Here is a 12,572-nt window from a genome sequence, read left to right on the forward strand (position 1 = left end):
TCCGGCAACTTTCATTAGCTCGGATATGATGTAGCAGCTGTTCAATCGGAAGTTCCCACCGTGTGACAGACACTTTGGTACAGTGTAAAAACGCTGCAACGATATCAAACTTGTGACAGTTTGTCCTATTCCGTAAAATGGCTTATCCGGGATACGGCGGGGTGAGTAAATGGCGTGTAAGCGGGATTTTGGGGGGTAGGAGACTCGCGGTGGTGAGCAGTAAAGCTAGCTTTGGGCTGAGTTTCAGTGGATTTCCGATGTTACGAGATGTTCTGTTACAGGTTTCCTGCTCTTCCTGTTACACGGTGGATGTCCATATGTCAGTTTGCTGCAATAGCGCCGTTTTTTCAGTTTAATTTGGGGCTTAGCAGCTATATCGGCATCTCCAGTTTCTTGAAAGTAGACTGAAAAAAAATGTTTTCCAGAATGACAGTAACGTTTAAGAAAAGTAAGCAGAACCAGCAATTACCTTGAGGCCATAAAGTGTGCACAGGGGCCTGAGGAGGTGTGACCCACAGTGTGACAGGCCTGTAACACTCATCTGAAAAGCCCATTCACTAATATTATATCTAAAACTGTCATATAGTTAGTTCAGTATAATGCTTACCCTGTATAGGCAAGTAGCCTTTATAAGTATATGGCATACTATAATGATGTGGGGTGAATGCACTCATTCTCATTATTGATTACAGGGAAAATAAACACACCCTTTTACATTTTAATCTGTCTGCCTGGAGAGCAGTGACAGAAAAGTACAGATTTCTTACCAGACAATGACTTTGATTGAAGTTAAAGTCATCTGTTAGAGTCAAAAGTAATTTTATGACATCAAGTGTCATCGAGTATTGAAAGTATAAGTGCAAGTAAATGCTGTTTAAAAAAAGGAAGCAGTCACAGTTTTGAGAATGATGACTTTTACTTCTTTGTAACTTAAAAATTGATCTTACATTTCCCGTGCAGAAAAACTTGTTTTTTAACTTAAAGTATTTAAAGAACAAAATCCAGTTTTCCATTCCCTTTTATTCCTTAATTTGTCTGTCTGTCCTTTGTTTCTTTCCTTCCCTATTTTGTAGTTTGCATCTTAAATGCTAAAGAGAAATGTAGTGTGGCAAAAGTACTCAAAAAACTCTGTTTTCATTCCTGTATGGTTCATTGAGACTAATAATAATAATAATAATAATATAATATCATATTTGGAAAATGTCATTCTGTTGCAAGTCTGTTTGCTATAAGCTTAATATTTAAAACACTTCTGCATAAACGGTGCAGGCACACGACAGAATTTTCAAGAAAGTGAGGCATGCCAAAAAAGGTTTTCTTCCCAAATTCAATGAAAGACGGGTGAATATCAATATACAAATCATCTAGGGGTTAAACTATTCCTTTAAATCCATTTGGGCCTGAATAAGGGGAAGAATATGTAGAAAATCAAATATCACAATATTTTTGACTAGATACCTCAATATTGATGTTGCAACAAATCCAGGGATGACTATTTAGGCTTTAACGAAATCATTACACAAAGATATTTTTGATGAGTAATGTTAATATAATAACTAAGAGGGCAAAGGCAAATTATAGAACAGCCTTAAAAGTTCAGAAAAAGTTCAGAAAATTGCATCAAATCAGGATAAGGCAACACTTAAAATGTTATTCCTAGACTGAATTTCCTTTCATTGCAAGTGTTTTGAACGACGAAGGCCTTCTGTTTTTCCTTACTTAGATTTTTTTTGCATTAAAAAAAGGATCATTTAGCAGATGAGCACTTGTGAGAAAATCAATAATCTGTTTCTTGTGAATTAATGGCTTTTATGATCCACTCCCCCCTCGCCTAAAGTGCTCCTCTCTCAGGCTGTTTTTTTCAATGCTGACCGCCTGTTTGCTTGCACTTCCAACACAGTGGTGGATAATTTCTGCTGAATTATGGGTAGAACATGACATCAATGTAGGTAAAAAAATAGTCCCCGTAATAACCGGGTTATTGATAACCACAGACTTTTTGCACAGGTGCCTGTGATGTTTACAAAAGCAGGGGGATAGGAAATACTAAAACTTAAACTGAACACTGACCACGTGATAACTTCACTGCAAATCAGATCAGATCAGAGTGGGTCCACAAAATACGGCCCCCATTAATACTTGATGACATCACATGTTTGAGACTCTGGTTTCTGGCTTTGAGAGAGTAGTTCAGGTCCAAAAGTACTGATTGAACTTCCCTAGGCCATGGAAATAACATATTGGAATTCTTAACGTATGTGGTGTTTCTCTGTAAAGTATAAAGTATGTGCTTTGTATAAATATTGTGGATAAACATGCACAGTGTTTTCTTGAGCATGAAAGTAGTGGCTGATCTTGACATGCAGTAGTTAAAGGAGTAGCAGTGACATCACCATCGCCTTTAAAAAAATTTTTTTTTTAAAAAAGTGACATAGTGGATCATAAGTTTGGATATTTTCAACTAGAAGCACTCGTAGCTGCCGTACAGAAAAACCAGGGCGTTGTGAAAAAGACGTTGGGCGACTGTGGGCGGCTGCATACGCAGTGATTGGGAACAAATGAAAAGATACAAAGGCGCTCAGAAAAAGAAAAATGCTCCGGGGACACAGACCGTTATCAAAGTCCAAGTGTGATCCTTGAGCATGAAATGCAGTGACTTTCAGTGATGTGTAATAGGGACTATTGCCCTCCTTAAGCAAGCACTCCTTACCTAGCATGCCTTTAAAGCTGACAGGTTCTGAAAGTCTATAGATTGTGCATCTGCTGTTGAGACCATGTTAGAACATGTTCATGCACAAGAGGAAAATTATGTTCTCCTCTTGTGGCACGAAACGTAATCCTCCTCCGCTTGTCTTTTTTTCATACAGTCCTGATTCTCCTCTCTGCTCTGCTCTCTGCTCACAGTATGGGGGTCCAATGCCAGGAATGCCAGGTCAGGGGATGCCGCCCCAAGGAATGCCAGGTGGGCCCATGGGAGCACCAATGGGAGGGCCAATGGGAGCCCCTATGGGGGGCCATATGGGGGGGCCCATGCATGGGCAAATGGGCGGACCCATGGGGGGCGCACCACCACATGCCGCCTATGGAGGAGGCTATCCCGTCTCGTTCGGCGCCCCGGCCCCAGCCGCCAACGATCCAATGTGGGGTTACTTCACCGCCATCGCAGGACAGGTGAGTGTGGAGATTTCTCCTCAAGTCTTATCAGAGCACACGTCATACACATCGCCCGTGTAAGAGCCACAGTTTTCATTTTTCAAGTTTGGGCAAGAATGAGAAATTCTCTCTTGACAGATTGTCTTTGCAGGTCTCGTGAATATGTTGACATGGATCTGGGCTCTGTCTTTACCTGATTCCACTCCGCTTCAGTTGTCACAAAGGTCACCAGTGCAGATTAATGATTTCACTGTTTTACTGCAAAAGTCTTTAGGTGTTGCAAACAATAGACTTTTTGCATTTTGTCCAAACTGCCTGCTAAGCTATGGAAGATTTAGAAAGTCCACATAAAATGTGAAATACAGTACAGTACACTTTCATAATTAAATTAAATTGAATAGGACAGCTATTTATGTTTGTGTTTCTGATAACTCGGTATGGGGATCGAAACTGGGTTTCATTCTCCAGTATAGTGTAACATTACATCTCGAGGCGAGGCACGTCATTTTAATCTAATCTCTGGTCCGTGTACATTGATTATCTTCATTATTATCCACTCAAAGCAGCAGTGGTAAGCACACCCAAGTTAAAAAGTTAAAAATAGTAATCCGGTGTTGAATTCTGAGTTGAAATCGTCAGGATAAGAGCTAGTTAGCTAAATAAATTTCATTGCGCTGCGTTCAAGGTCCGCTCAGTAAAGTTACTATGAGGCAAAGGTAAACGAAACGTTACAATGATGTGTTCAAATGTTACATCAAGAAAAAGAAATTGTAGATTTTGGCAAGAAGCTTGATTAATACAGTTGTTTGGGTGAGAAATTGGTTTTCCCAGCGATATAAAACGGACAGTTTGTGTTTGTTTAATGTCCTATCATGAGCTCGAATCATCTTATGATACATAATCCAAACTACTAATGATTTTTCAAAATAAATGTTTAAATGAAAACGCAATCGTTTATTTCCTAATTACTAAAAACACAACTGAGAGCGACAGTAAAGAAGTCTCGATAATGGTATCAATATCAATGATCCCCATATTCACTGATAACTGGATGTGTAGTTGTGCTTGGATTTTAACATCAAATTATGCATACTCTTATCATGATGGCCCTTAATGTATGTATCATTCATTCATTTTGTATAATAAGAGAAATAATTCAACTTTGGCTTGATCTTTTGTACATGTTCACGGCAGAAATTGACATTTTGGCCGATTCTGATATTTAAATGTAAAGCCAATATCTGCTGATTCCGATGACGTGCCGATATTATCCCGCATCCCGAGACACAACTGCCAATCATGTGGAATAAGAAAGCATGAAGGCGTATTATGTAATTAAAGAAAACAGACCAGATGCCAAATGTATCGCTCCAGATTGTGAGCCATGGGAATGAAATAATTGGTTAACAAAGGTACTGAAAGGAAGCAGCAGCAGCCGTGGAAACTGGCGTGCTTTGTTGCATCTGCTGTTAGATACGACTAAAAATGACGTAACGGAGAACGCTGTGTTTTTGGACTCATTCTCTGTTAATTTCTTGTTGTTGTCCTTATTCTCACTCAGCAATAGTATAAACTGCACTTCTGTGTTTCTCTGCACTCATCACTTCACACTTGACCAGCAGAACAGTCACCACAGAACGCTGTTTATTCATTTGAGAGTCACACATGACCGAATTTCACTTCCTGCTCTGTACAGGACGGCGAGGTCGATGCAGAGGAGCTGCAGAGGTGTCTGACCCAGTCTGGTTTCTCCGGCAGCTACACACGTAAGTTTCCGACTCTCCCTTCCACGAAAGAGGACGACTGACTCTTCACTCAGACCACTCATATGAGTTGTTGTACAATGCTTTAGTCTATCTTTTTAAGTCCGTCAGGTGTTTTAGTCGTGCAGGACATGTTTGTAAGCTGTATTTATGTCATGCATTTAACAACCTCTAACCCCAAGCCACTTTGGCTGTGTTGAATGAATATAGCTCTAATTTGCCAGAGGATATTCATTTTTAAAAGATTTTAAAATTGTCATCTAAGTTCTTTAAATTAGCCTAAAATGGCTAAGCTACACAAAAACCGACACATTTGATCCTAACGACAAAAAATGTCCAACTGAAAACCATTGAAAATGCAATTTTTGATCCCACGTTTATCTTAACATAAACTAATGCATTCCTTTATGTTAAGATCTCATTTTGGACTACTAGCTTTCAAATTTTAATTTTTACATTTGTCCACCAGATGACGCTACTGTATCCCGTTCAAAGCATGGAGCCAAATTTCACACTTTTTACTATTTTCTGCAAGGTGGCCTTGATACTGAAATGATGGTGTGTGTCACTGTTGATGTTGGATAATGGTTGGTTGGATAATGATGCATCAAAATCGATGTTGCTGCCAATCATTGACCCATATCAGGTCCTAATAATAATAATAATAATAATCAAATACTCCTTGAAATGTATTGTATGGAATTTTTTTTTTTTTTTTTTTTTTTATAAAAAACTGTGGAGTTATGTAAACATACTGGCCTTTAAAGGGTTAAAACCCCTAAAAATATAATTAATATTTGATGTATATTTCAGGCTGAAGTACTTTTAAAAGACTGACTCGTTTAAAGTGGACAATATAATATTAATATATAATATTTTTACAGCAGTTTTGGGGAAGCTGACATTTTTTGTCATTAGGGACAAATGCGTTAGGAGCTTAAGGGTTAAAATACTCAAGTAAGGTAAATGTTCCTCCGATTTGTATTTAAGTACAGTACTTAAGTAAATGTACTTGTTATATTCCAGTTCTGGTCAGCAGAGGGACGCACAGTAACTGAAATCACAATAATTGGGATCAGTACACCAGCACAGAAGTATCCTAAATAATCAAGTCATTATAATCACAATAAAACATTTTCTAAATCATAAAATGATGTTCATATTCATTTTTATAATGGTTCTCAAATATAAAATGTATTTTTGTGTTGTGCAAGTAATTGTGTCCTGTGAAAGCGAGATCTTGGTGAGAGTGCTCATATATTACGCTACTTTAGAAACATTGATATGATGCTTATTTAACATACGGATGTAACTTATTTGTGGTTTACAGAACTGGACACATTGGACAACTCACACTAAATAGCAAAAGGGAAAAAGACACAGAAGATTAAGTGCATTGCTCTAAGAAAACCCTTTTCATAACTGAAATGTATTAACTTTTTAACAAGACAATATGAATCAGACCAAAAACTGGACTTTTAAAATGCTCTTAAACATGTTTGTCCTTCCACATCAGCTTCAGGGGAGCAAAACCACTTTTTCCTCAGTGGAATAAATAAAACAGCCGTCGATAAGGACTGTCTTAAAATATTCCAAAACGAATCAATGAAAGCAGAATTTGCGCAGCAGTGTTGAGTTACATGTAGGCCTGTTTTCTACCCTAATAACCAGTTATGATTGTGATTTGTCACTGTGCAAAAAATAAAAGTCTATAGCACAGAGTCGTACGTATTTACGTCATGAAAGTGAATCTCGTTACACATGACTTAATTAACTCTGGATATGTTTTACTATCTTGACAGCGTTCAGCCTGGAGACATGCAGGATCATGATCGCAATGCTCGATGTATCCTTTCTGTACCAGCAAGGTTCATTTGGAAACAAGGCTCTGTGTCTGTGTTGCAACCTGTCCATTGCTACTAACTGTCGAAAAGTCTGACCGGAGGTGTGGTGCTAACCATGACCCTTCAACTGTCTTCATTCCAATTACACCTCGCAGCAATTATCATTGCGGTTTATTCGGGCTTAACCGGACTGTCATCAGAGGGACTTCACAGGCAAGATGGGCTTCAATGAGTTCAAGGAGCTGTTCACCGCTCTCAACGGCTGGAAGCAGAACTTCATGGTGTTTGACCAGGACAGGAGTGGAACCGTCGAACCTCACGAGATGACTCAGGCAATCGGCACTATGGGTAAGAGTATCAGCGGTCTGACATGATGAATGTTGAATGTGAAGGCGATAACACATCCAGTGGTGATCAGGATGCTGAATGACACATAATTGGACTCAATCGAAGTCGTTAAATCGGTGCAGAGTGGAGTGATCTGTCGATGGGACCGATTGTCACCGATTGTCTGGTTTTCGTAATTAAAATAATATATAAAAATTATTTACACAGTTATTATAATTCTTCAGATTCATTTTTTCAGGTCATTTCTTTTATTTCTTGCAGGTATTTTTTTTTTTTAAACACTGGTAGCTGTCGCTGACGGTACTGAAATGACAAAACTAACAGTTTTTTTTTTCCCCGCTTTATCAGGCTACCGCGTCAGTCCTCAGGTTCTGAACATAATCATGAAGCGCTACAGCAAAGGAGGGAGAATCTACTTCGATGACTACGTGGCCTGCTGTGTCAAACTGCGAGCTCTCACGGGTAGGAGACGCCAAAGCGGGACGCGTGTTCGAAATGAGCCAACGCGCTCAGTGAACGGCCACCCGTGTGCAGACGGGTTCATTGCACCCGTAATCCCCGTCCTTATCTCTGTTTTTTCAAATACGTTTTATTAAAATGGTGTTTGTGTACTCTTCTTTTGCAGAGAACTTCAAACGGAGAGATACCATGCAACAGGGATCAGTCAACTTCCAGTATGACGATGTAAGTTTCCGTTTTATCTCTTTGTGTTGTTATCTGGCTATAATGGCATGTGTGCTCTTTACAGGGCGTCGTGGTTGTGTAGTTTCCCAACGTCTAAGGCGGTCTGAAACTACACAACCTCACACACACACACACACACACACACACAGCGACTAAGGCGGTCTGAAACTGTGTGAATGTGAAACAGTGTCAGTGTCTTCGGTTGAGCTCTTGTGGATTTCCAAACCTGAGTTGTGGGTGACTCTCTCTCTGCTCCTCCTCTTCACAGTTTATCCAGTGCACGATGGCCATCTGAGCTCCGCCGTCCGTTCCACACCACGAGGTCGGGGCGCCGGACGAACCAGTCAGTGGTGGATTCTGGACCGCCGCCTCACGGGAACGCAAAGGGAGGCCAGTATTAGACTGAACGGCCGCAACAGGGAAGTACCCGCTGTTTTTAACGCTCGCTGTGATGCTTTAGTCTTGTGTGTGACAAAGGGAGGTGCTGAGGATGTTTCAGGTGTACACTCATATAAACACGCTATATTAGAGGGAACCAGAACACACGTCAGAGTCTTTTAAGCCCTTGTGTGTAGATTTACCACTTTCTATATAAAAGTTGCAAAATATGTGTTTCAATAATTAGAGAAATGCTGTAAAACATTAAAAATTACACAGAGTCTTTAAAGAAATGAAAAGTTTTAGTCAAAGAATGTAGGAATTGATCAGATATCTTCTGCTGAACTGAATATTCTGCTTTGGGTCTCTCATTTTGGAAAGCCAGTGCAAAGTGAACAGATACTTTGAGGACACTCTGTCCTGTGAGACACTGTTTGTGCCATTCTAACCTCTGAATGTACGGACTTATATATTTAACCCTTTTGTGTACATAACTTAGTGATGGCAGCATCATGAGTCATGATTAAATGTTAGCAGCATTTCCATGTAACATGACGCTGATTTACACTGAATTTCATACAGTTTAAGTGCATTTTCTCATTCTTTGTCATTCTTATAGATGCATATTAGCTTGGTGTTTAAAGGGGCAGTTCGCCTCAGAATGTGTCCTCTCACCTGTAGTGCTGTTTCTGAATTACGGTTGTTTTGGTGTGATTTGTGATTTGTGTTGGAGATGTCTGCCTTCACTGCAGTATAATGGAAGTAGATGCTGCTCAGCTTGAGGAGCTCAAAGAGTCAAAAATAAACTCACTCAACAGCAGGTCATGATTTCTGGAGGGAAACACTGATGGCGAGTTACTCCAGTGTATTTTTTTTGGCTCTTTGAGCACCAAAAGCCTGAGTGGCTAATATCTCCAACACGCTGCAACTCAAACCAAAACTCCACATTGCTTAACAGCACTACAGGTGAGAGGGAAAAGATGCATTTTTGATTTTGGGGTGAACTGTCCCTTTAACTTGATAAGAAGCCAAAGTGACTGTGAGCCAATCTAAATCCACACTGATACCTGTTATTAATGATCGTGACATGTTGTCGTAAACATCACATTTTGTTACTCACATTAAACACTTTCTAATCAGTATGCATTCTGTTTATTAATTTATACAATTGCGCGCACCCCCCCAAAAAGTGACATTTATATCCAGTACAGCAAGTTTTCTAATCTGTGCAAAAGTTTGCAAATCCCATGAAAGTTCAGTAGACTGTTCAGGCGTTGGACAGGTCGAGTTAGGCTTTAGCAACTTTTGTTCTACATCTGTGCCCGAGAAGAATAAAAAGAAAACACCCAGTGCTCTGCTGGAAATCTGGTTTTGTTTTTTTCTTACCCAGTATCTCCCCGTTATCTCTGACTTGTCAATCTCCACTTTAATGAAAGCAAAACCAATAGTTTTTAATAAGTAATCTATAAATGTTACTTTTTTTGTGCTGCCAATTCAAGTATTTTATTTAGAATAATTAAATAATAACAGCTTTACTATAAGTTTTGTTCTGCATAATAGAGTAATAATAAAAATAATAAAATAATAATCATTATTTTTACTGTTATCATTTGAAGTAGTAGTATGAAAGTATTATTATATGTGTATAGTATTATTATATTAATAAACTTTAAAAAAAAAAATTTAATCACACCTTTGTGATTTTCTTAGACTAATTGTTTCATTTACAGAAGAAAGAACTTAATTTCACAATGTTGGTTAAATGTCACCGTGTTTGGGTGTAATTCCACAGACTGTCCAGCAGATGGCACTAATTCAAAACAAACCGAAGAAGGTGTCCACGTGAGCGCGCGCGTGCCAACCCCCTTAATCTTCACCTTAATAAAACCAATAGTTTTTAATAAGTAGTCTATAAATTTCATGTTTTTGTGCTGCCAAGTCAATAATTTTATTTAGAAAAATGAAATAATAACAGCTTTACCTCAAGTTTTGTTTTGTAAAATAATATAATATAATATTTTATTTTTTTTATTTATCTAATAATAATAATAAAATCCCCAATTGTAATAATAGTAATAATAATAATAATAATAATAATAATAATAATAATAATAATAATAATAATAATAATGGTAGTAATAATAATAATAATAATAATAATAATAATAATAATAATAATAATAATAATAATAATAATAATAATAATGCCATCAGCATAAACTGAAATGCCTGAAACCTAAATGTTTTATGTGAATTTACTGCAGATTCAGTAGTTGTGAAGTAAAAGCAGGTGGCTCGCTCTGCAGAGGTGGACACACCCTGAAGTGCTTGGTGTAGCATGTCACTGTCACATGGGTGTCAGCAGTTTCACTTTATGCAAACATAACTGACAACTCCTTTTAACAATAAACACATAGTAGTTTGAGGTTATTTATTGTGTTGCAGCCGCAGCATTTACTGGAGGATTTCCTTTTTTGTTATGTATCTGCTGAACAAAAATTACAACATTTCTGTTTTTGCTTCAGTTTTTCAGTTTTATGTTCAAGATCAAAAACGTGGTTGCGTTTCTCCTTTTCCAACATCCTCCCCCCAAGCTGCTGCTTTTAAACCACATCACCACACAGGTGTGCCTTAAGTCACAATTAAAGGTAAAATTATTTTTAAAAAGTAAGGGAAAAATGTCAAGGGAAAGAGGAAATGTAGAGGTCTGTTGGCTCAGTGGCTGTGGGTTCAATTCCAGCTCATGGCACTTTGCAGCATTACACTAATATGTAATGATTATAATTACATATTTAAAATCATGTAACAAAATTATTTTAATTTTTAATTAATTAATTTTTTTGCATTTTATTTTTTCTCTAATTTTCATGGAATTTTCTTGTACTTTCCACTGTTTGTTCATGTATTATTACTTGTTATTATTATTATTATTATTATTATTATTTATTTTTGTAATTTTGTTGTTCAAATCAAACCAGTGTTCTCAAGTTTTAACAGGTTAAGGTTCATTTTAACTGATAATAATAATAATTCTTCAATACCAAGATACTATGACACCCCAGTATTTTCTAAGATGCTTTTTGTATCATGAAATTATCTTGTTGCAACCCTACTGGCAATGTGGTCAACCTAAATCATATAAAACTGACTGAGAGTCAAGAGCATCAATTAAAAAAAAAAGTAAAACAAATATTTATCGTTTCCAGTCAGCAAAATTAAAAACTGCTTGGAGAGCTGCCACGTTTGCAGAGTTTCCCTGGTTATATTCCAGCAGCGTGAACGATGTTTCCAAAGCAGAGGTGACCTTCTTGGCAGCTCTCTGTGACTGTGCAGCATGTTTCATTAGAAGCAAAGTGATGAATTTTGACACCTTGTTCAAACATGACAAAAATAGGTTGTATCACATCAGGAGAACGCTTCCAGTACCACACTGCCAAAGTGTCTAGTGACAGTAAAACAGCCAAAATAGAGCGTTTGTGTCCTGTACGTTCAGACTGAAAAACAGGACAAGGATCGAGCGGTACACATTCTCTACACTGCTGGGCAAAAACTTCCTGAGTTTACATCAGCCTATATGAATGCTAACAGTTGACGAGAAATGAATTCATATTGTTGCCAGTTTGATTTCCTTTGACAGGAAAAATAGGGCTCGCCACCGTCACGCCATCACAGGTCCAGGCCCTGAAATCACGCCACAGGCCCGAGCTAAATCCATCTCTGTCCTCCGGTGAAGACATTTGACCGCACCTCCTTTCCATTTCACAACATGATGAGCGATGATACAGAGCGACAGACTGGATGGTGTGACGAACAAGCTCTCTGTTCATCTGTGAGTCATCAGAAAAAGTTCATCAACCGGCACAGAGTCTCCACAGACTTCACAATGAGATTACAAGATTACAGGAGGTGAGAACATGTGTGCCTTGTGCTTAATTTGATCAAAACTCCCACTGAACTGTGTGCGACTGATCTCTTTTTGTATGCAGATGATCAAGAGCTTTGCATGATGCCACTGCAGGCTGCCCCATGGCTAACTTATCACATATAACAAAACCAAGGAAATCCCTCTCTGAATCAGAGCTGTCATAACCGTCCGATAATTACTCTATCCTGCATACAGTACAAGGAAGTACTGTCAAAATAAACCGCAATGATGCTCTACATCAGTGGTTCCCAACATGTGGGTAACGGCCCAAAAGCTCGGTTGCAGGTCCATTCTGAATTGACTGACAATCATGTTAACTTTGTGAAAAACACACTTTATTTTTAAGTACAGTGAATTTCTGCATAGAGCTTTAAATTTGAAGTGTGGTTTCCTGCTGCGGAGCGAGAGTATTTTTTTTCGATAACAGTAACTATTTCATTTTCCTGTTCTTGGTGATATGCGGTCTCCCCAAATATG

General features: G+C 38.3%; 2 protein-coding genes across 3 annotated transcripts in view; both read left to right on the forward strand.

The window, feature by feature from the left end:
• gca (grancalcin) lies at positions 1-9,312 on the forward strand. Its single transcript, XM_042513312.2, has 8 exons — positions 1-161; positions 2,905-3,171; positions 4,850-4,919; positions 6,719-6,762; positions 6,961-7,108; positions 7,457-7,570; positions 7,734-7,792; positions 8,061-9,312. The coding sequence occupies exons 1-8, from the start codon at positions 138-140 to the stop codon at positions 8,085-8,087; spliced, it is 753 nt and encodes a 250-aa protein (XP_042369246.1). The 5' UTR covers positions 1-137; the 3' UTR covers positions 8,088-9,312.
• Positions 9,313-11,086: 1,774 nt separating this feature from the next.
• LOC121963028 (uncharacterized) overlaps positions 11,087-12,572 on the forward strand; it is a 54,027-nt gene continuing 52,541 nt past the window's right edge. For both annotated transcript variants that reach the window (XM_088074626.1, XM_088074627.1), the window contains exon 1: positions 11,087-12,076. The gene's annotated coding sequence lies outside the window, so the exon portion shown is untranslated. The remainder of the gene's footprint in view (positions 12,077-12,572) is intronic.

This window comes from Plectropomus leopardus, chromosome 24, assembly GCF_026936395.1.
Source record: "Plectropomus leopardus strain MGB_pleo_1.0 chromosome 24, ASM2693639v1, whole genome shotgun sequence".
NCBI classification, from domain to species: domain Eukaryota; kingdom Metazoa; phylum Chordata; class Actinopteri; order Perciformes; family Serranidae; genus Plectropomus; species Plectropomus leopardus.